The following is a 22,202-nucleotide window of genomic DNA, read 5'->3' on the forward strand; positions in this document are numbered from 1 at the left end:
CAATGCATAGTTGAGAGGAAGAATGAACATTCATATAAGCATTGGTAGAAAAATGGAAAAAAAACAAAAGTCGGTGCATGAGTTGACCCCAAGAATGAGGCGTGAAGGAGGAAAGTAAAGGGGCTCTGACTTTTGGGTGTGATGAATTTGTTAGGCTCTCCAACGGGCTTTTTTTCTTTTCTATGATTTATTATTAGAGGCGTTGTTACTTGGAAATTTTGATTAACAGAGACCATCTATTAGAGGCAGAGGTGCTACCTACTATTGCTTCACAAATAAGCTTCTTCTCGAGCCTATCAATCAAGTACATATAAGCTATCACTATCACACTGAACTTTTTGCCCACAAAAGTGAACACACAAAAACAAAAGCTACACCATGTATTTCTTTTACATGTCATATCAAGTTTATCCTAAGTCAGACATTACTAACTTTGATCATTAATTTTAAAAATGTTGTACATATCAATAACATAACAGTTATGTTTTAGATTTACTGTAACAGATACTTTTCATATGTGGATATCTTAAAATTGATGGTTACAAATATAAATGTTTGTTTTATGATAAACCTAATACGACACGTAAAAAAACATACAGAGCGAGAGTACTGGCTAATTAACTATAATATGGCGAGTGGCATGGTCTGATGTGTTGGATCGCTCAGGGTTGGCAACAACTGAGACCAAATCAAATACACTCATTACTCGATCGTACACAGCTTGATGTCATGCTACGTCTCGCCGATATAATGTGTGCTCTGCTGTTATATATATGCTCAAAGCAAAACGGGGGCACATAAAAAGGCACCCGTAATGCGGTCCGATGCGTTGAGCATTTTCGAAAGCAGAACGCCCCATCAGTTGATCCAATGATAAAGCACCCCACAGCACAAATTGTCTATTCTTAAATTTCCGTGCTGGGCAAACAAGCAAAAAAAATGAAGCAAAACCGGCTGTGGTCGAAGTGCCTTGCATGTGGTGGACACTTTCATACTTTGTTGTATCTGACGGTAATCAGAGAAAGCCGGCCCTCCCAAGTTGAAGTTTTCTTTCTAGTTTCACATAGGAGCTAGCACAATTAGACTCAAACATAGAATTCCGAAGTTCAAAGCGAGAATCATACTCATACATTGTGAAAAGTTCACCAACACTAGTAGTGTTTCCGCGCTGATTGGTATTTGCCTTTTTATTTATTATTTTAACTAGGGGTGGCGACACAGCTTTAACACTTCGGCAAAACATTAAGTTTAGAATTCGAAGTCGAAGCTGTTTTTTTTTTGACTAGTTAAGTCGAAGCTGTTGAAGTGCGATAAGCTCTGAGGAGAGGCGGCGGTAGTGGACTAGTGGTGGCGGGCGAAAAGGTATAACCTTGTACTCCTAGAATCCAGGTGTGTAGTAGATACTCGATTCGTTCTTATCAAATCATTATGTATTTATCCACATGTTATTTTGAGTTTTGAGCCTTGTACAATCACGGTTCACAAAGAAGAAGAAGAAGAAGAAGAAGAAGAAGAAGAAGAAGAAGAAGAAGAAACAGTAGAAGTAGATGTACTCGCGCACTGCGCTCCAGGGTGGCACACTTTCATGTGCATGACAGATCCATATATTGGTGATATGATAGGCAAACAAAAGGCAAAGCAACTGCCAACCAAGCATCAGAAAGAGTAAGCAGAGTTTTATAGAGCTTTAGTATACTTTATTTATGGCACGCGTGATACATGTTTGTTTGAAAGCAAGAGCAGAGAATATCAGTGACGAAGCCAGCAGTGGGGCTAGGGGGGCTCCAGCCCCCCACCGCTGCTGGCCTAGTGGAATTTTTAGTGCTCTTCTTCTAATTTTATACATAAATTTATAGGTAGGGTGGGCTGAACACTTTATTTTTTAGATATATTTTGTGAGTTTTATCCTTAATCTATATTTACGATGAGTAATAGTAGAGTTAAATTGATGTAGAACTTTTGTTCAGTCCCTCCTAAATTTTTTTCTGGCTTCGTCTCTGGAGAATATGTCCTCGTCCTTTTTTTCAATGCTCGTCCATACTCCACTCCATATGTAGTCTACGGCCGGTTCCCATTCCCCAAAATGTCCAAAACCAAAGCTTGTGCTCCAGATGAAGCAGACTGCATCGCCAACACGACACAGGTTCGCATGGCAAGGCAGTAGCAAAGCTTATCCATGCCGATATCCCATGCACCATAACCAACTCGCGTCAGCCTCGTCAAAACGGCGTAGAAAAGCCAGCACACCCACCCAAACCGATCGACCCCGACGAGGCGACGACCGACCCAGGGAAGCGAGAACCAATTCTCGGTGCCCACCTCAAGTCCTCCCCGGTGACAAGCGAGAGCGACCCGCGCCGTGCGCCGCGCGCCCCGGTAGCTTGCGTCGCCGCAGTTAGGCCGCGGCCTTTTGACCTGCCGGCTGCCGCACCGGGGAAACGGCCAAGACGACGCTCGGCTCGGATCCTGCGTGTCATATCGTAACGACGAGACCTTCCAGCAACGGCACGAGCGGTTGGGAACGGACGAGCGGGTTGACGCGTGACGACATGGGCGGTGCCGGTGGACGGAGCCGCGGGAAGATCAGGATGGAAGGTGACGAGGAGATGGATAAGCGCAAATCGCCGCAGCTTGATCAACGGTCCAGTGGAGTCTCGCTTTCGCCCCAGATTTCACTGCAAGTGGCGCTAGAGTCTCGAGATGGCAGCGGTACTCGAAATTCGATGAATTTTATCCGATAAAAAATAGATATGGAATGAATTTCTTATCTATAGATATATTATTGTGCAAAATCCTATACATGTATGACGATATGGATGTAAGTATATATTACCCATACCTACCTACCCGCGGATAAAAAAACACCCATCAAAATAATCAGCCATCCTTGTCATTTTAATCTATATAACTTATGAATTTGGCCCAAATTCAATTAAACCCTCATAGGTCTTGTTTGGTTCCCCCTTGCTAAATTTTAGCCAGCTAAACTTTAGTCACTTTAGTAGCTAAAGTTTCAAACATATTGACTAAAAGGGCTAAAATAGTTTAGTTCCATTAGTCACCCAAGAGTAGCTAAAATAATTTTAACTAGCTAAAATTTTGCAAGGAAAACCAAACATGCCCATAGTATGCATATGAATTTGATGTTACTATATGAATGTTAGTTTATAACTTGCTAGAGGTTTAGAATGATTTTTTTGCGTGTGAGTTCCTGATATTTACATGTAATTCTTGAGTATGTTATTAGGTGCGAGTTACAATAAAATTTACCCACGCATATATAGGTATAGAAGTATTTTCCTGTGTGCGGATATAAGTAACCCGATGGATAAAGGCCTTGTTTACTTCCAAAAAAATTTGCAAAATAGAAATAGTAGCACTTTCGTTTGTATTTGATAAATATTGTTCAATTATGGACTAACTAGACTTAAAAGATTCGTCTCGTCAATTCCAACCAAACTGTGCAATTAGTTTTTATTTTTATCTATATTTAATATTTTATGCATACGTCTAAAGATTTGATGTGACGGTGAATCTTGTAAAATTTAAACTTCGTGGACGCGGATTCGCACGATCACTAGCCGTCAGATATATAGCCGTTGCCACGTGAATCGTGTCCACTCGTCCTCCTCCTGCGTTCCCACGAAACAAAGGGAAGGGGACGACAAGGACAACAGTGCTCCGAGCCTCCGATCGACCGTCGACGACGATAGATCCATCATCCATGTTGCGCGCATGAGCGGGAACCTGAAACCGAAATGGCCTGAAGCGTGGAAGGAGCGGTCGGCGTCGCTGTTGTTTCCCGTGGCCACGAGCCCACCACCGCCCACGAGAACGTGACGCTGCGGCCCCCACGGCTCCGATCTGCCGCCTGTGCGGCTGTGCCTGCCCTGGTGTATATGTCGGCCGTCTCGATCGAGTCGTGACCGTGCGGTCCGGGGCGGGGCCGGATCCTAGGATGGACCATTGATTCCGCGGTTCAATGCCCCCCCATCTACGGGTCAGAGATTCCCAGATCAGGCTGGCCGCTGTGCTCCCATCGCCCGGGTCGGTCGGTCCCGATGCAACAGTGCCAGGGCCAAGCAGCAGCCTTCCATGTTTCTCTTGCACAAGCTAAAGCTGTACTACTAGTGCTGCTGATCTTTCCACAGCCTTGTGGATAAGTATGGATTATGAAAAGAACGCTAAACTAATATATGGTGAGGAGAAGCAATTGACTTTATTTTTTTTTCCTGATTTCTGAAAAAGAGAGTAGTAGCCAGGATGTCCAGGAATAAGCGGCTGGACCAAATGGGGAATAGCCGACATATTCCAAACTCTTATTTTAGGCCTTGTTTAGTTCCAAAATTTTTTAGAAAATCGACAATGTAGCACTTTCGTTTGTATTCGACAAATATTGTCTAATTATGGACTAATTAGGCTTAAAAGATTCGTCTCGTCAATTTCGACCAAACTGTGTAATTAGTTTTTATTTTCGTCTATATTTAATACTCTATGCATGCGTCTAAAGATTCGATGTGACGGGAAATCTGAAAAATTTTGCAAAACTTTTTTTAAAGTAAACAAGGCCTTAGCGCAAAGCGGTCTGAACACGCGAAGGAATTAACGGAAGTCAGTGCTTAACGTCCCCATCAGAGATCGTGATGCCGTTTCCGTGCGAGTGATTATTCAAAATCGAGAATCGACATATGCCGAACCAACTCGTCCTTTGAAAAATTCAGCTACCCCCTAACTACATTTCCTTTGACTTCATAGCTACTCCTACTAGTACGTACTTATCATATTGCTACACTTGCAAACCTATAAACTCGTACGTACGTATTCGATTTGATTGCACGTTATGAAGAAACACGAGGAGCTCAAGTTAAATAAGTAGTACTTCACAATCACCCATCAAGTCTCCATGATGCAGACAACCAGAGCCGCCTTGGCAGATTGAGTGGGGCCGCCAATTTCGTCTGTATCGTCATACATATTTTACACGTATAATACATTCTCAATTAAAAAAAAACATATAAGCAATCAAGAGCAGCTCGGAAAACGCACCCAAAGTCTCAGTTTTCACAATATAATACCTCTTGAAACATGAATATAATAACATTTAGGGTGTTTTTTTTATATAAAAACACAAGTGGAATTGAAGGAATAGAAATGCTTTTAATCAGAGAAGGGAAAAAAAGAAAAAAAACAAGGAAGATTTCTTTCTTTCTTTTTATTTTTTTATTTAAAAAGGAATCACAGGCTATTAGAAGGTCCACGGTCCAGCCCAACTTACAGCAGCCCACAAAATACTCTCTTAGCCTCTGTGACTGCCGGCCCAACAGTACTCGGCCCAGCCCAGACAGCCCCCGCTCCGCTCCGCTCGTCCGAACATTGGATCTCTGCTCCTCTCTCTGCTCGCTACGCAAGGACTCCCCACAAGCGCCCAGCACGCTCTCGCAGTAGCAGCGAGCGAGCGTGCCGAGGGAGTGAGAGGTGCGGAGCAGTCGCCGGCGTCGACCTTCGTTGTCGGAGATGAAGGAGAGAAGCGGCTCCAGGGCGGCGGTGGACGAGCGCTACGCGCAGTGGAAGTCGCTCATCCCCGTCCTCTACGACTGGTTTGCTAACCACAACCTCGTCTGGCCATCCCTCTCCTGCCGGTAAACTTCCTCTGCCCAACGCACCTCCTTCCGGCTCGCCCTTTCGGTCGTTTCGTGCCCGTAGCCACCGTTTCCCTGAAGATTCCTGCTGGATTAGGGTTTTGATGGGGGTGAGATGGAGTAGGGCGTGGTTTGTGTCTAGGGTTTTGATCCGGGGTTGTACTTGCGGTCACTCTAGATCTGTCCCATGGTTGGTGCCTTGGTGGGAATGGCGTGGGAAGGGGCGGGAATGATGAGCCTGGATGGTGGATTAGCGTTTTGTGATGCTAGGGTTTATGGGTGGGTGGGTTTTGGCGGGTCACTGTTTGACAGTTTGAGGGGGTAGAAGTTGTGTTCATGTTTTATTAACTTATTATTTGCTGCGGGGACTTGTTCAATTCGAACAAAATCCCTGAAAATTCGTAATGTACCAAATTCTTTCCAAACAAATCTTATGGTTTGATGGTTAGTGGATTGGTACATGTCCTTTTTTTTTTGCCTTCATATGATTACTTCCTATTGATTATAGTGGGGACATGATTTTGGTCATGCACCTTATGTGCATGAGTGTATCAGATTTGTGCTTGTGCAGCATTCTGTTATCTCACAAAATAATTTGAAACTAATGATAAATATTTGCACATTGCACATTAACTGCTTTTTGTAATATGCTTGCCCCCTCCTCCATGTGACTCTGCAACTAATGATACTGATATCTGGTTGTTGGGTAACAGGTGGGGGCCACAGTTTGAGAAAGCTACCTACAAGAATCGTCAACGCCTTTACCTATCTGAGCAGGCAAGTGCATCTGCAAGCATATATTATTTTATATCAGTTTGAAGAAGCAAATGCTATCGATGCTTAGGTTTTTATTTGCTGATGAGTATGCATGCTATCATTATTGGAGCTAGCTAACTCTGGAGTTGCTTTTGTGCTATGGTTTCAGACGGATGGGAGTGTGCCTAATACTCTAGTTATCGCAAACTGTGAAGTTGTGAAGCCACGGGTTGCAGCTGCTGAACATATCTCGCAGGTTAGTTATTGTTTGTTGCATTGATTACAATTGTGTTTGGAGAAAGCAGAAATGCATTAAATTTAGCTGCATGTCTTGTGGTGTTTCTTTGATCTTTGATTCCAGTTCTCATCTCAACATAATCAGAAACTTAAGACTTTTTCCAGTCAGAGTTATGTCTAAACTGCACTAAAATGGTTCCATATCTAAGAACGCATCATATGGATTTTCATGGCTTGTGCCTTTATGTCAACTCATTTGTCCTGTATTTTTTATACATCTGGATACAACCACTACACACGGACTATGGAGATCTAAGGTCAAAGGGGAAAAATGGTCATAAACCCACCCATATTTAGATGTCACTCTTTCAAAACATATAAACCCACCTTAACTGCTCTATTTACATTGGCCTTTTCTGCATTTCAAAGTAAATGCTGTACAATAGTGCTCACTAGATATCTACATTCCTTTTGCAGTTTAACGAGGAAGCACGATCACCTTTTGTTAAGAAGTACAAGACCATAGTTCATCCTGGTGAAGTAAGTGTTATTTTATATTGAAATTGGCCTTTTTAATTTTTTTTATTAGTCTACTTTTTACATGTTGCTCATGCAGATCCTACAATGTGGCCACTGTGTATTGGCTTCTCAACCTTGTTCCTCAGCTTGCTTTCATATTTGAATTGTAGTTATACGATGCTTTGTATGTTTTGTTAAACCAGATGGTTGATGCATTTGTGTCTTTACCTTGCAAACAGGTTAACAGAATCAGGGAGCTTCCACAGAACAGTAAGATCATAGCCACTCACACTGACAGTCCAGATGTATGTACAGACCTTTATACTGCTGTCTAATTCTTGTGAGGCATAATGGGTTGCAATTTTATGGGTGTCAACCTTTTACCCATTGTCATTCAGGTACTTATTTGGGATGTTGAAGCACAGCCAAATAGACATGCCGTCCTAGGAGCTTCTGAATCTCGCCCTGATCTGGTACGATTCATTGTTTAGTTCTATGTGCTAGATGTACTCTTTTTTTGGCAGATGGCTTACTAGCATCTACTGTCTGTCAGATATTAACGGGACATAAGGAAAATGCGGAATTTGCGCTTGCTATGTGCCCAGCAGAACCATATGTCCTATCAGGAGGTTAGCCTATTTTCATCTTGTATGTTTGTCTTTTCCTACTCCTCTTTTGGGAGTCAACTATTTATCTAGTTTGTTTGGACGTCTCAAGCGCAAGCCATAGCTTCAAATTAAGTCTGGTCGAATGGAAATATGTTCCTTTATTGGCAAGTGTCCTTACCCTTAGGATGTGTATCTTTCTTCACAAAAATGTATATGTTCTGCTACCTGTTGCATTTAGTTAGTCATTAGTCAATCTTGTTCCCTAGGATTTGTCATTTGTCTCAACCCATTTTATGCCTAAATCTGTGCAGCAGCGTCTTTTTAACTCCAATTGACTATGTTCTCTTTTCGAATAGAAATTGAGTCAAATTTGTTATTGAGAGTTGGATACTGTCTATGTACACTGTGGCACTTTGTTGGGACTGAAGGTAGCTCTGTTATTTAAGATTAAGATCTTGTGCCATGAGGTTGTTCTTTATGGTGCTCTCAAGTGTTAGTTATCTTATTATATTAGACTAGATTTGTCATAACAGTTAATGATTGAATTATTTGTCTCCAAACAAGTAATAAATGTTCCTGAACTCACGTTTGTGTTTGATTTTTTTATTGAGATTATGCAATTGTGTTGCTTGGGCCCCTCCCAGACTTGTGAACTCAACTTTTGATTTCATGGAAACCAGTGCATGCAATTGTGAGCAGGTTCGATCCTGATTTAGCTATCTGATAGAATGATAGATAGCATGTCAACTTTAAGTCACATGGAAAAAAAATTAGAATTGAACCTTAGTTGTCAGCACACCATATCAGCCTATGTAATAACCATGTGGTTAAGCTCAGTTTAGACCTAAGATGATTTGCATGAAAAACTTTTGGGACTGCGCAGTTCTGTTTTCCAGCTATACAGATCCTATGAAAATGGCAGTCCTTTTTCGAAATCTATTGATTATTGTGCTTTGATATGATAACCTGTGTTTTGTTAACTTAAATAGGAAAGGACAAATCTGTTGTCTTGTGGAGCATCCAAGACCACATATCTGCCCTTGGGGATTCCTCGTCTTCTCCTGGAGCATCTGGCAGCAAGCAGTCTGGTAAATCTGCAACTGAAAAGGAGAGCCCTAAAGTTGATCCTAGAGGTATATTCCACGGACATGACAGCACTGTTGAAGATGTTCAGTTCTGCCCTTCCAGGTAAAAAGTGTTATATATTTTTCTGGTTGCCTTCAAAACAATGGATGGACTCAAAAATATTAGCGCATATATAAATATAAACATTTCTTTGTGATCATCATCGTCGTCATCATCATCCAATTGTTCAAATGTTCATTATTAAAACATTTCTTTTTGTTTAATGCTGTTTTTGTCAATTAAACTAGGATCAGTGGTCTTCTTTGTGAATATGCCTTATTTTCATTTTTATTAATACCCTTTTCTTTTCTTTTGGGGGATGTAGTGCGCAGGAGTTTTGTAGTGTGGGTGATGATGCTTGTCTTATTCTGTGGGATGCTCGAACTGGCACTGGCCCAGCTGTTAAGGTGACGTTCTTCTGTTCCGCAACTAATTGGATCAAGTATGTTTTTGACCGAAGTTGAGTGCATGAATGCAATATGCCTTCTTTTGTAATAACATAGCTTCAAGCAAAGAGGTGACGCCTTTGGCTTTTAATGAGACCATTGTGACTAACATGGAATTATTTACCTGTTGCATGATACTTCTGCTTCTAATTCTGTTTTCTGGAATAGTTATTCATTTCATCAGCCCAATGGATATAATGTGTTGAAAAATTGAGAGATTTGTTGGTTCTGGTCAACAATATTTTGTTCTGTTTTTTTTTAAAAAAAAAACTTCTTCCAAACAGTTTTTTTTTATGGTGTACCTTTTGATCTCCTTTCTCAGGATGTGGAAGTTTTACATTCAGTATGAACTATAATGTTAAAAGTTATTTATTCTTTATTTCCAGGTTGAGAAAGCTCACAGTGGAGATGTTCATTGTGTTGATTGGAATCCCCTTGACGTTAACTATATCTTAACTGGGTATGATGGCATTAAGGCTTAATTCAACATAATTTGTGATTTTTTTTCCATTTCCATCAATTCCTTACATATTTAAATAATGAATTGATATTCCAGTTCTGCCGATAACTCTGTCCGAATGTGGGATCGTCGTAAGCTGGGTTCGGGAGGAGCTAGTTCTCCAATTCATAAATTTGAGGGCCATAAAGCTGCTGTTCTTTGTGTTCAGGCATGTCAAGATAATATTTTTGCTATTATGTTCTCTTTATGCAGATATGGTTGCCGCCTATGATGTTTTTGGATACCTTTTTGTCATAATTCTAGTCTTTTGGATTGCAGTGGTCACCTGACAGAGCATCTGTTTTTGGAAGTTCTGCGGAAGATGGTTTCTTAAACGTGTGGGATCATGAGAAGGTAACCACTCGTATAAACTGAACTAATCTTTTTCTGAAGGAAACATGCACAATTATCGGTGAAGGTGATTGGGTTCAGTTGCCTGTGATTTCTCATGTACTTCTCTGGCCTGACTAATATAAGTTTTTGTAATGGCAGGTTGGGACTAAGAAAAATACTAATGTCCCAGCTGGGCTTTTCTTCCAGCATGCTGGTCATAGGTTTGCTGTCTTTGTCTCAGATGCAAAACTAACCCTTTGTATGCTTCTGTTTTTACCATGCATTTCATAATTCATGCTGTACATCTTGGCAGGGATAAGATTGTAGACTTCCACTGGAATTCGTCAGATCCTTGGACAATTGTCAGTGTATCTGATGATGGTGAGAGCACTGGTGGAGGCGGAACACTGCAGGTACATCTCTTTCTTGCAATATTGCAAACAAGTGATTTTATAAGAGAAATATCAATTTGTATTTTCATAGTTAATTGGAGTTACAAAATCTACTAATCATTGCCTTCTATTCTTATTGTTTTGTTTGTGCAGATATGGCGCATGAGTGATTTGATCTACCGCCCTGAGGATGAAGTTCTTACAGAACTGGAGAATTTCAAGGCTCACTTGGCCAGCTGTGCTCCAAGGACTTGAGTCATGTGGTTATCTGCGGAATTCAATCCTGTGAAAACTCTGAGTAGGTGATTTAGTTTCGTGGCCATAAGTATGGCCCCAATTGACATTGGATATGTCCTCTGATGCTCCTAGAGCTGTACCCTTGAGGGGCTCGTGCCTTTGTGAGCTTGTGTTAAACCTGTTGTATGACTAAATTAGTATGTCCGCAAACACATCACAGCTGGATGTCTAGTCTGTAGGCCAACTATTGGGATATTTGCCGGATATTGTCAACAATTGTTCCAGATTTGTGTATTGGATCTGATGAGTGTTTTGCTGGCTTCTTGTGAGTGTGGGTTTATGGTCTTAGGCATATCGTTCGGTCGAAGGCCGATTGTCTGCGTGCATTTCAGCTTTGTTCTCCATGGTGTTTGCTCTGGCTGTATAGGTTCGATGCGCCTAGGCAGCTCACCTGTGCTCCCTAAACACCGTAGAGTTGTAGCGTAGTGGTAGTTTTACCTATCATTGGCTTTGCATTTGTATTAGCTGTGCCCCAGAAAGAACAAAGGGCCTGGTCCGCTGCAACAGCTGTAAAGCAGCACAACCAAACATGTCGATATTCCTTGCATTCGTCTAATAGAAAATTATAATCTTCATTTGATTCATGGATATAGTTTAAAAATATATTTCTACGATGAATTTAGTGATAATTGTTTTGGTACCACAAATATTAGTATTTTCTTTGATAAATTTAGTCAGAATTGCATTTCCTGATGAATATAATGAACTTACAATGGTTTGCGTTGATTTAAGATAAAATTAGAATTGTATTCTTTTTGGGGATGAAATAAAAACAATGGGTATCGCGTTGATTCATCATTATTCATTCCAGTGCCATCGTTCTGTTGGAACAAGTTGATCGACGGCACTAGAAGAGTTTCAGTTTGGACAAATTCCTACATCGGAACGAGAGAAAACCGACATGCATGTGCGTATGCTGTTTGGTTCATGTGTTGACGGGATTTATCCTTACTAGAAAGCGTTATTACCGTTAACGAAGTATTGACCTGCCTTGGTTGGCTGGCTTGGTTCCGACCTCAGCACAACGGCAGCCGAACAGACGACGAGAAATGCCAACTGGACGAACTGTGGAGGTCCAAGTGTCCACCTTCAGAAGAAGGCAAGATGGACGTGCTCACGTGCATATGCTGATGGGAGCACGTATCTTGCCGGGGCTTAGTTCAGGTAATGCCTTATTTAGTTCCGAAAAGTGAAAAGTTTTCGGTACCGTAGCACTTTCGTTTGTTTGTGACAAATATTATCCAATCATAGACTAGACTAACTAGGATTAAAAGATTCGTCTCGTGATTTACAGCTAAACTGTGTAATTAGTTTTTGTTTTCGTCTATATTTAATGTTTTATGCATGTGCCACAATATTCGATGTGACGGAGAATCTTGAAAACTTTTTGATTTTTAGGGTGAACTAAACAAGGCCTAAGTAATGTAGGTTTGAGTCAGGTTGACCTTCTCTAGTTCGGACGAACTCGCCCACCAGAATTAGGAACACTAGCATGTGACGTGTCGTATCTTCGAACGGGTGGCATATGGACGGTACCTCGCTTGCGCGTGGATATGTTCACTCGTCAGCTCGTCATGTGCCTACTGCCCTACTCCACCCTCCCGCGTACGTTTTGTCCGCTCGCTTGCCGATCCACCTCCACATCGTTTATACACTACTACTGTTCTCGTTTGAGCTTATATGTCAACAATATTTTTCTCGCACAACAAATCAACGAACAATGCTTACAGGCTCAAACTCTACTAGTCTACTACTGTAACTGTGCGCCAAAGCTGTGAAGCGAAACGCCTTCTCATCCATCCATATGCTTCTGTACCGTGGCGGCGTTACTCTTCTCGGTTGCCGCGGGTAAAATACACCTTCAAATCTGAAACAACTCTCTTTTGTTCGAAACAACTTCCAGTCACGAACACGCTTCTATATGGAGACTTCTGGTCACGCAGCGTCATTTGCTTCTTCCTTTTTTTTTTTTTTCCTTTTTGTGTGTGAGGCGCAGCGTCAGGAAACACATACTCGGACACCGACGCATCCGGTACGCAGCTGGTTTCGGGATCTGAATCTCCATCCTGACACGGGAACAGAGGAATACTAGTGGATGGTCGGTTACCGGCCAACGACGGGAGGTGGCCAGGTGGCAAATGGCGATCCATCTCGTCTCGTGCAGGTGCATACACACACTGACACACGGGACTCGATCGGCTTCCCCTTCCTGGCAAGCATTCGCTTCTCTGTTGTCTCCCAAGACCGCCCCCCGCGCGCCCGGAAATACCTCCCGATCCGTGCGCCGCGTGACCCTCGCCTCGTCGTATAAGAGGCCCGCGCGCCATTGCCGTTGCCAACACCAAGCAACCACCTGTGCGACTGCGAGAGCCGAGAGGCCACTACACAGATCGCCCACCGTCTCGCGCATCGAGACCCTTCCCCGTTCCATCCATGGACGGCGCGGACCCCGCATTCGCGGTGTCGTCTAGCCCGTGGTCGTCGCTAGTCCGCGGCTACTTCTCCCCGGCGACGCTCTTCCTCCTGCTCAACATGGTCATCGGCACCATCGCGCTCACGTCCCGCTCCCACCGCCGCCGCCACGGCCACCGCGACGATGTCGACGGCGGCCACCACTACCAGTACCAGCACCAGCACCGCGGCCACGTCCACGACCAGCCTCAACATCATCATCATCATCATCAGTACGCTCCTCCGCCGCAGCTCGCGCGCACGTCATCCGTCATGGACCGCCTGCGCTCGCTTGGCCTCTACCGCTTCCGGTCCGGCGACTTCCCGCCCGAGTACAACCATCACCTCTCCGCGGCGACAGAGGACTCCGCCGCCGCCGCCGCCGCCCACTCGAGCAGCGTGATGAAGCAGGATCAAGCCCAGTACACCAGGAGCCGGTCAGAGCCCGCCAGGAGCAAGAGGCCTCCGCCGGCTCGCAAGAACAATGACAAGAAGGAAGACCATGCGGTGGTGAAGAACTCGACCTCGGTCTCGGAGGTGAAGAAGCTGGAGCGCGCCCCGGCACCGAGAGGCTTGGTAGTAAGAGAAGAGGAGGATGCGGCGGCGTCCGTGAGCGTGGACGCCAGGGCGGACGACTTCATCAACAAATTCAGGCAGCAGCTGCAGCTGCAGCGGCTCAACTCGCTGCTCAACTACAAGGAGATGCTCAACCGCGGCTTGTAGGGTGTGCCCGCGCGGTGGCCAATGCCTTCATAGTGTTTGCTGTCGAGTGTGCATGGTGTAGCACAGTTGTATAACAATGGAACTTTTTTTTTTTGCCAGTTTCTTTCTTCTGATGATGACTTCTGTTGTTCTGCATTGTGAATTCGAGGACGTCTGGTCACAATTTTTTTTAACACGCCGGCGCTAGAAAGATTAATACTGTTAAGTTCTAAAATAAATCTAAAAAAATTAAAACACTCATGCTAAATCAATGGTTTAAAATAATATTGTTAAACTCTAGATACGCTCGCTTCGCGTTTGTGTGTGCAACTAACTGTTGGGTCTTATGTACCTTTCAATTCGACCTCGCAGAAGGTGGGGAGGAAAATATCCAAGAGCATGGAGATTTTTTTTATTAACATCGCACAGTTTAGAACTGTCATGCTGAATGAATGATGATCGAGGAGAAATTAAAGCGCAGATTATTTGCTTCTTGATGACCTCTGATGATGGATCTCTTTGATACTTCTGCCAGCAAAAACGATGCGAAAGCTCGGTTCTTCTCTTTGCTGCAAGAAAAGCGATTATTCATATGCGACCATGCTTTGCCACCGCAAGTGGAAGCAACCGCAGATGCTCATTTGCAGCCAAAAAAGATTCCGATGAACTGGACATCTTTACACATCTTGAAAAACCAAAGCAGGCTTTACATAAGTGGCCCATGACAACAGAGTCCAAGGTCGCAATTAGGCTGAGAAACGGAAAAGGGCCAGTAAGGTACACCAGGAGCTTCTAGAAAAATAAAATAAAAAAGAAGAATGTGATATACCTTTGGACACCAATAGCTTGTAGAAAAAAGAAGAAGGTAAAAAAGAAGAAGGTGATATGCCAAAGTACCTTTGGACATCACGGTTCAAACCCTGGTATATCACCTTCTTCTTTTTTATTTTTTCTAGAAAACTTAGAATACATGTATGTGTGCATGTTCGGTGGTGACGGTGGTGTGGATATAGAGTGTATGAGTTGTATACGTCCTGTTATACTATGTGAAAAAAGATTGTGTCTTTTTATCGATCGATAGTTTGTGTCTGCGTGTGCTTGAAGGGGAGGAGTTAAAATTTGGACATAGGGAAGTTAGTTCAAGCTGATAACAATCATGATGACGAAATACATATACATCAATAGTATACGTAACAATCAAATAAACATTTATGTTACAATAGAAAAGAAAGATGGAAACCAAAAAAAAGAACACTAATATTGTAAAAAAAAAAACAAAATCAGTTAGCCCTAGGTCTCTATCCTTCGTCTGATCAATCCAATTCTTAAGGTGGCTACAAAAAGGATCACGATAATAACAGGGACAAAGAAGATGATATAGGAAAACCTTGATGAGAACACAATGCCTATAGATATGCCCATGAAAGTGAAATACAAGATGAGCTTGATCCTAAGTTTACACAATGACATAAGTAAGAATTTGTTGCTACCTGATGTTGTTGCTTTCAATATGCTTAGGAACAATGATAATGGTGATGTGAACTTGGGGAAGACACTTCTTATGGCCTCTACAATAGATGGAACACGGATACAACATGCACAAGATCCATCTTGGAGTGCAAGCTTATGGCTGGACACAAGATTTTTTTCTTCCTACAACGATGTTGACCGGTGACGTTACTGAACTTGACTTTTTTTTAAAAGAAGTGTGACGTTACTAACACGTCTCATTACACTTAACATCTCTTTCTGATGACGAAATGGCATCATATTGGCATGTACAATGTGCAAGCTTATAAGGACTATACCACATTGAAACACCAGAGGCTAGAGAAATCTAACATCACTAAAACTGCAATTTGCACTACCTCAAAAAATATCATTCTAGATTTTAACTAAGTCAAAGTTTTATAAAAATATTATATGTTCCTAAACAATTGTCGTCTTTGTTTTCCATGCCATAAGTCTAACTAGATTTATCGAAAATACATGCAATAGTTGTATCTCCAAATAATTTTATTATAAAAATAAATTCAACAATCTATCTATATTTTTGTACCATAAATATTATTATTATTATTTATATTATTATTTATATATATTGAATCAAAGTTGTTTCTCGAAAAGACAAAAACAATAGTTATTTAGGGATAGAGAAAGTATAAAAATAGGCTATACTATAAAATATATGAATGATTCTTATTCTGTAACATAAATATTTACATATATTTGATTCATGCTTGAGATTCATTGATTTTTTTGAAAGAAATAGCCTCACAATAAGAGGCATGTTTTGGTCGGTTCATGTACTTCCAGAATAGCACAAAATATAAACGCATATACCCTAGCAGTCTAGCACAGAGCAAGGATACATGGCTAGCGTAGCCTACTACCATGCCACGTGAATCACGCGAAAAAGCATACTAGAGAGGCCATTAGAGCTGAAGCAAAGCAACGGCAGAAAAACAGAGCAAAATTCCCTAGGATATGACGCGTCGCCTTGACTCATCAGTGCAATGCGATTATGCGAATGCACCTGCAAGTCCGCAACCTAATTTCCGTAGTGCTGCAGCAGCCGCTCGGCCTCCCTCACACCGCTCAGGTACGCGGCGTGCGTCGTCGAGTAGTGCGTCCGGTGCGTCGCCTCGCCGGCGAACAGGACGCGAAGCGGCGGCGCACCGCCAACGTTCGACCCGCGTGGCAGCGGCTCGGCCATCCGTTCGAGGTCCTCGCCGCTGGACCCGACGGCCACGTAGCTGTAGGACCCCAGGAAGAGCGGGTCCGTTGCCCACCCGCTCCTCTTGATCCGCTTCACCCTCCACCGTGACGTCGCCTTGGCCCCGTCGCGCGGGTCCGGGGCCGGGAGGAAGGAGTCCATCGTGGCCTGGACCCCGCGGATGACCTCGTCGTCGGGGAGCGACTCGAGGTACTCGGCCTCCCGCCCGGCGAACCACGCCAGCGCGACGCTGGAGCCCCCGTGGACGGGGCAGATCGACTCGGTGCCGCGCATCCACCACGGGATCTCCGATACGTGCCCCCGGAACGCCATGTGTAGGAACGGGAACTCCGGTGGCGCAGACATGGCTAGCGGGTGTTCGCTGCCGCCGCCGCCGCCGCCACCTCCGTCGCCTTCCGGTTTCGCCGCTGGCACGGCCTCCAGCTCCATGAACAGCTTGTTCACGACGCCGAAGCCGAGCCTCGCGACGGCGTCGCGCTTGAACTGCGGGAGCGGTGGGTCGAAGGCGACCCCGCCCGCGGCGTGGGCGTCCTTGCCGATGCTCGCCTTGAGGACGCCCAGCGACACCGTGAGGATGACGTGGTCGGCGGTGATCGCCGTCGTCGCGCCATCCTCGGCGAAGTGAAGGCGCACGGGGGTGTCGCTCCAGTCGAGGCGGCGGAGGCGGAGGCCGAGGCGGACGGTGCCCGGCGGGAGTGCCGCGACGAGGCGGTCGACGACGCGAGAGTACCCGCCGGGGATCGTGACGTGCTCGCCTGGGAAGTCCCGGTACTCGCCCTCCGCGGCGAGGTCGAGGTCCCCGAGCTCGTCGGCGGAGGTGTCCGTCCGCTCCCGGTTGATGTGCATGGCGAGCAGCGCGTCCTCGATCCCCTCCAGCTCCTTGCCGCCCTGGCGCGCCGCCTGGTACGCTCGGAGGCCGCGCCTCAGGTACTCCTCGACACTCCCTCCGCCGCTGGACTCGCCGGCGCGCGCGGCCTCCATCATGCCCCTGTACAGCTCCTCGACCGGCCTGGCCACGCGGTCCGCGTCGACCACCTCGCCGCCCTCGGCGACCGTGAGCACGCGGTCGGGGGACCCGTCCATGCGCTCGTACGGGGGAGCGTCCCTGTCGCAGGCGAGCGCGCCGGCGTCGCGCGCGAGCGCGTACACGGGGCTCCCGTCGATGCCCTGAATCCACGTGGCGCCCATCTCGACGCGGTGGCCCGCGAACTCGGACGTGAGCACCCGCCCGCCCGCGCGGGCGCCGGCCTCCACGACCGTCACCTCGAACCTGTCCCCGCCTCCGGCGCACAGCCGGTGCGCCGCCGTGAGGCCGGCCACGCCCGCGCCCACTACGACGACCCGCGGCTTCTTGGCCACCATCCTCGCTCGATCGCTCGCTACACAGTGGCGAGCAGCTGCTCGGTGCCTGCCGGGCGCGTGCTGGCGCACACGAACAACAGCGCGAGCGTCTGTCGTGTGGAAGGCCGTAGGTGTTGTGTTACATTGCTCTCGCCTCTCGGTCACCACCGTACCATCTGATCTGCGAACCGTTGCTTTCTTCGCTAGTAGTGCCAACTGGATTCGCTGCTTCTGCCTTGGCAGGACCGGGCCGGCTAGCTGCCACTTTTCGCTGCGCTACCGGACCCAGCGCCGGGCAACAATATTCAAGTTTGCACGTGCCTCATGTACGGGCCAAGTGCGCGACAGGTGGCTTCTCCGTTTGTGTGGCTCTCGGTCGCGGTCGTCTGCATGATCCTACGCGCTCCCCGTGCTTCATGCTTCTCGGTCGTGTTCGAATTGTGGATCATGGATCTTACCGACGGCAAGCCAAGACTCAAGTCACGGTAATGAAATCTATATTTCTAAATGATGAAAGGGTCAAGGGTTCAAAGGCTAATGATGTTTCACATTTTTAGAAACAAATGGGCTTTCACTTTTTTCTATTTAATATAACATACTTTTGTAATTTTAGAGATGAAACGAATATTTTATTATTTTGGAAAAATAGCAAACCAACTTTGAAAACCAGCTAGAATGCCAATTTTGTGTGGTTTTCCATATTTGGAGGGTGCCTGATACCCAATTTCATAGCTAGAATGTGCAAGTGAAAGATTGAAAATGAATATTTCCCTTTAATAAACGAATGAAGAAGGTTGGGGAGATTTGTATCTCTTTATGCGGTCCATAGTAATCTTTCACCTGGGTGAATCTGATGCCAGTTCTGCCAAAAGAAATGGGGAAAAAAAAGGAATGAGAACGAATCCAATGCCACATTCACCACTGACCTTCGAACACAGTATAGTCTTTCAGCCTGTTGATGCTGTTTTCATGCATCCGGCAAGAATTGCCATGGCATCAAAGGACGGACGACATTGTCGTTTGTGAAGCTTACAGTCATTACAAAAATGGGTGGCATGCATTCTTATATTGGACGATTCTGCGTGCTACTAGTACAAACAGGTCTAATGACTTAATGAGTAATGAATGAACAATCTGATGGTAGCTGCTAGTCTGCTAGTGTGCCACACTGCCACTGGTACTAATGTACAAGTTGGTATTAGTACAGAGACTAATGTCGATAGGTTTGTTTACATATTGTACACGTCAGTGCTCTCCAATTTGATGCAACTTGGGAGTTCTCCATCGCTCATGGATTCAAAATCAGGCATTTTTATTCCAGTTCAAAGTCTAGTAGTACTATTTTCCCCCAAAGAAAGACAATTTAGGCCTTGTTTAGTTTCGAAAAGATTTCGCATTTTGTTACTGTAACATTTTCGTTTTGTTTGTGCCAAATATTGTCCAATCATAAACTAACTAGACTTAAAAGATTCGTCTTGTAAATTATAGACAAACTGTGCAATTAGTTTTTGTTTTATTTTATATTTAGTGCTTCATACATGTGCCACAAGATTTGATGTGATGGAAAATTTTGAAAAGTTTTTGAATTTCGAGGTGAACTTATGGGCCTCGATGTCTATTGAATTGTGTGGGCGCGTGCGTGGTCCATCCAGCAACGGGCCGTTGGTGATAAGCTGGGCCGAGTGAGTGAGTGAGTTTACCAGGGGCCTATCCTGTGCTTGTGCGAGATCGAGGGACGAGCATGCCCTCATCCAAATGTTTTCTTCACATTCCAAGAATCGCGATAAAAAACCGGATAAAATCACGAGAAGAATAGCTAGCTCTGGCAAATCCACTAGTGTGCGAAATGCATCCGTTTTTGCAAGGGTACGTGGATTAGCATCAGGAAACGGCTGAGAGCCTGAGACCACCCTGCATTATTTCATCACAAATTGCACAAATCAGTACGTTACAGAAAAAGAGTACAGGCACAGCAGAGCAATAGCATTATATCAGAGGATTAAGCACTAGTATCATATTACACCATCATCATCGCTGCGCTTTGCTAACAATTCACAAAACAAGATTAATAAAAAACACAAACCAAATAGAGTACAACAGTACCAAAATGTGCTCCAAACATTCAACCATTCAATTACGAACAGATTAATTGACCCCTCTAACTCTAAAGCATGCTGAGAAAAGCTTGGTCCCAGGCCCCTTCTTATCCTTCGCCGGTGTCTTTGTCTCCATACTAGCCGCCGTAGCAGTGGTAGTGGTAGTGGTGGCAGCAGCGTCATCGTCACCGATGACCTTCCCGTTCCCGGTCACGACTGGCGGTACGGGAAGGTTCTCCTCGGCAGGAGGCTCGAGCTCCCACAGCCCGGTTTCTCCGATGACCATCCCCTTGTTCCGCTCCACCCACCATGACTCCGGCACGAGGTTGTCGTCCTTGAGGAAGGCGGACGACTTGTTCACCAGCGCCACGCTGCGCTGCACCTGCAGCTTGAACTCGCCGTCCTTGCCGTTCCAGCCCGCCACCGTGTGCAGGATGCCCTGCAGGTTGTGGTAGTCCCCGAGGTTGGTGGAGTCGTCTTTCACGTACGGCGACTTCTTGGAGTCCACGGCCAGGACGTCGCCGGCGTTGGCGTAGCCCAGGAGGCCGCTCGGGTACAGCGGGATCAGGTCGGGCGTGTTCCTGACGTGCAGCGCCCGCAGGTTGGGCAGCTCCTCGAACCTCTTCTTGAACTCCGGGTTCCCGATCTGCGGGCTCCCGAACACGATGGCCGTGACGGGGATGTCGGCGCCGCCCACCCTGGACACGCCGTTCACCGCGATGTCGAACGCGCAGAGCGTGGCCAGCGACGCGCCGAGGCTGTGGCCCGTGCACACGATGCTGAGGCTCTCGTCCTTGTCCTTGTACCGGGCCACCAGCTCGCGCACCGCGGCGAGCAGCTGCTCCCGCGCGCTGTACCTGGAGAAGGGCGACCGCTCGTCGCTGGAGGTGTAGATGAGGTACCACCCCTCCATCACGCGAGCCTGGCCCCGGGACGGGTCCCCCTCCGGCAGGATGGCGTCGGGGGAGACGAGCTCCGGCTTGAGCACGTCGACCCACTCCAGCGTCCGGATGGTGCCGCGCCACGCCACGTAGATGACGCGCTGGCCCGTGGCGGCCGCGGCGGCGTCCGTGGACACGGAGACGTAGCCGATCCAGTTGGACTCCTTGCTCCACGCCTCGCGGGAGAGCGAGAACACCATGATGCCGCCCGGGAACGACGACTGGGAGGTCGCGTAGAGGTACGCGGCCGGGGAGATGTCGGCGGCGGCCGGGAACAGCGTGCGAGCGAAGAGCGTGGACCTGGAGTAGCGGCAGCTGCCGGAGTACTTGGAGTGGGGGTCGGAGTTGAAGGAGTCGTAGGTGACCTGGCAGAGGTCGCCGCAGAGCAGGATGAGGCGGCGGAGCGTGAGGTCGAGAGGGTCCAGGAGGCCCTCCCAGTGCGCGGAGCCGAGCAGCTCCGGCCATGACGCGGAGCCCTTGGCGCCGCCGACCAGGGAGCTGGACAGGAGGACGCCCTGGCTCGCGTCCATGCGTGCAGTGTGCGCGTGGTGCGAGTGCGATGAGAAGAGGATCAGCTGTGTATGAGTGGTCAGAGCTTGTGATACAAGGGGCTTGGAATCCATGTCTTGGTGAGACTTTGGTCTTATTAGGCCAGTTTAAATTGAGTTTTTAATAGAGTTTTACGGATATTAAGCCCTTGTTTAGTTCACTCCAAAAACCCAAAACTTTTCAAGATTTTCCGTCACATCGAATCTTACGGCACACACATGGAGCATTAAATATAGATGAAAATAAAAACTAATTACACAGTTTATCTGTAAATCGCGAGACGAATCTTTTAAGCCTAGTTATTTTATAATTGGACAATGGAAACGAAAGTGCTACAGTGTCGTTTTTCCAGTACTAAACAAGGCCTAAATATGTTGATATGACAAAGAGATGATAAGAGTTTCATTAGAGTAGAGAGTGTTTCATGGAGATGTAACTCTCTGCACAGTTTCTAAACTATGTATGAGTCAAGAAACTCCCACTAAGGATGGCCTTATGGGAAGACTGTTGCTATGCCCTATTTACTCTAAAAAA

At 46.0% G+C, this 22,202-nt stretch overlaps 4 protein-coding genes across 4 annotated transcripts; 2 read left to right on the top strand and 2 right to left on the bottom strand.

Moving 5' to 3' along the window:
* Positions 5,396 to 11,113, top strand: LOC8069776 (WD-40 repeat-containing protein MSI4). Its single transcript, XM_002456192.2, has 15 exons — positions 5,396 to 5,639; positions 6,353 to 6,416; positions 6,565 to 6,651; positions 7,110 to 7,172; positions 7,391 to 7,456; positions 7,550 to 7,624; positions 7,705 to 7,780; positions 8,749 to 8,947; positions 9,210 to 9,291; positions 9,717 to 9,790; positions 9,887 to 9,998; positions 10,109 to 10,183; positions 10,322 to 10,383; positions 10,476 to 10,575; positions 10,708 to 11,113. Exons 1-15 carry the CDS (start codon positions 5,515 to 5,517, stop codon positions 10,807 to 10,809), a joined length of 1,362 nt encoding a protein of 453 aa, XP_002456237.1. The 5' UTR covers positions 5,396 to 5,514; the 3' UTR covers positions 10,810 to 11,113.
* Positions 13,056 to 14,135, top strand: LOC8059171. Its single transcript, XM_002456193.2, has one exon. It carries the CDS (start codon positions 13,285 to 13,287, stop codon positions 14,023 to 14,025), a length of 741 nt encoding a protein of 246 aa, XP_002456238.1. The 5' UTR covers positions 13,056 to 13,284; the 3' UTR covers positions 14,026 to 14,135.
* LOC8059172 (probable polyamine oxidase 5) lies at positions 16,229 to 19,422 on the bottom strand. Its single transcript, XM_002458342.2, has one exon. It carries the CDS (start codon positions 18,101 to 18,103, stop codon positions 16,556 to 16,558), a length of 1,548 nt encoding a protein of 515 aa, XP_002458387.1. The 5' UTR covers positions 18,104 to 19,422; the 3' UTR covers positions 16,229 to 16,555.
* Positions 20,031 to 21,765, bottom strand: LOC8069777 (phospholipase A1-II 5). Its single transcript, XM_002458343.2, has one exon. The coding sequence runs from the start codon at positions 21,740 to 21,742 to the stop codon at positions 20,228 to 20,230; it is 1,515 nt and encodes a 504-aa protein (XP_002458388.2). The 5' UTR covers positions 21,743 to 21,765; the 3' UTR covers positions 20,031 to 20,227.

This window comes from Sorghum bicolor, chromosome 3, assembly GCF_000003195.3.
Source record: "Sorghum bicolor cultivar BTx623 chromosome 3, Sorghum_bicolor_NCBIv3, whole genome shotgun sequence".
NCBI lineage: Eukaryota > Viridiplantae > Streptophyta > Magnoliopsida > Poales > Poaceae > Sorghum > Sorghum bicolor.

Coding starts and splice junctions, on each gene's coding strand:
- LOC8069776 (XM_002456192.2), top strand. CDS start 5,515: ATGAAGGAGAGAAGCGGCTCCAGGGCGGCGGTGGACGAGCGCTACGCG. Junction 9,999..10,108: donor CTGCTGTTCTTTGTGTTCAG/GCATGTCAAGAT, acceptor TTTGGATTGCAG/TGGTCACCTGACAGAGCATC. Junction 10,384..10,475: donor TTCCAGCATGCTGGTCATAG/GTTTGCTGTCTT, acceptor ACATCTTGGCAG/GGATAAGATTGTAGACTTCC.
- LOC8059171 (XM_002456193.2), top strand. CDS start 13,285: ATGGACGGCGCGGACCCCGCATTCGCGGTGTCGTCTAGCCCGTGGTCG.
- LOC8059172 (XM_002458342.2), bottom strand. CDS start 18,103: ATGGTGGCCAAGAAGCCGCGGGTCGTCGTAGTGGGCGCGGGCGTGGCC.
- LOC8069777 (XM_002458343.2), bottom strand. CDS start 21,742: ATGGATTCCAAGCCCCTTGTATCACAAGCTCTGACCACTCATACACAG.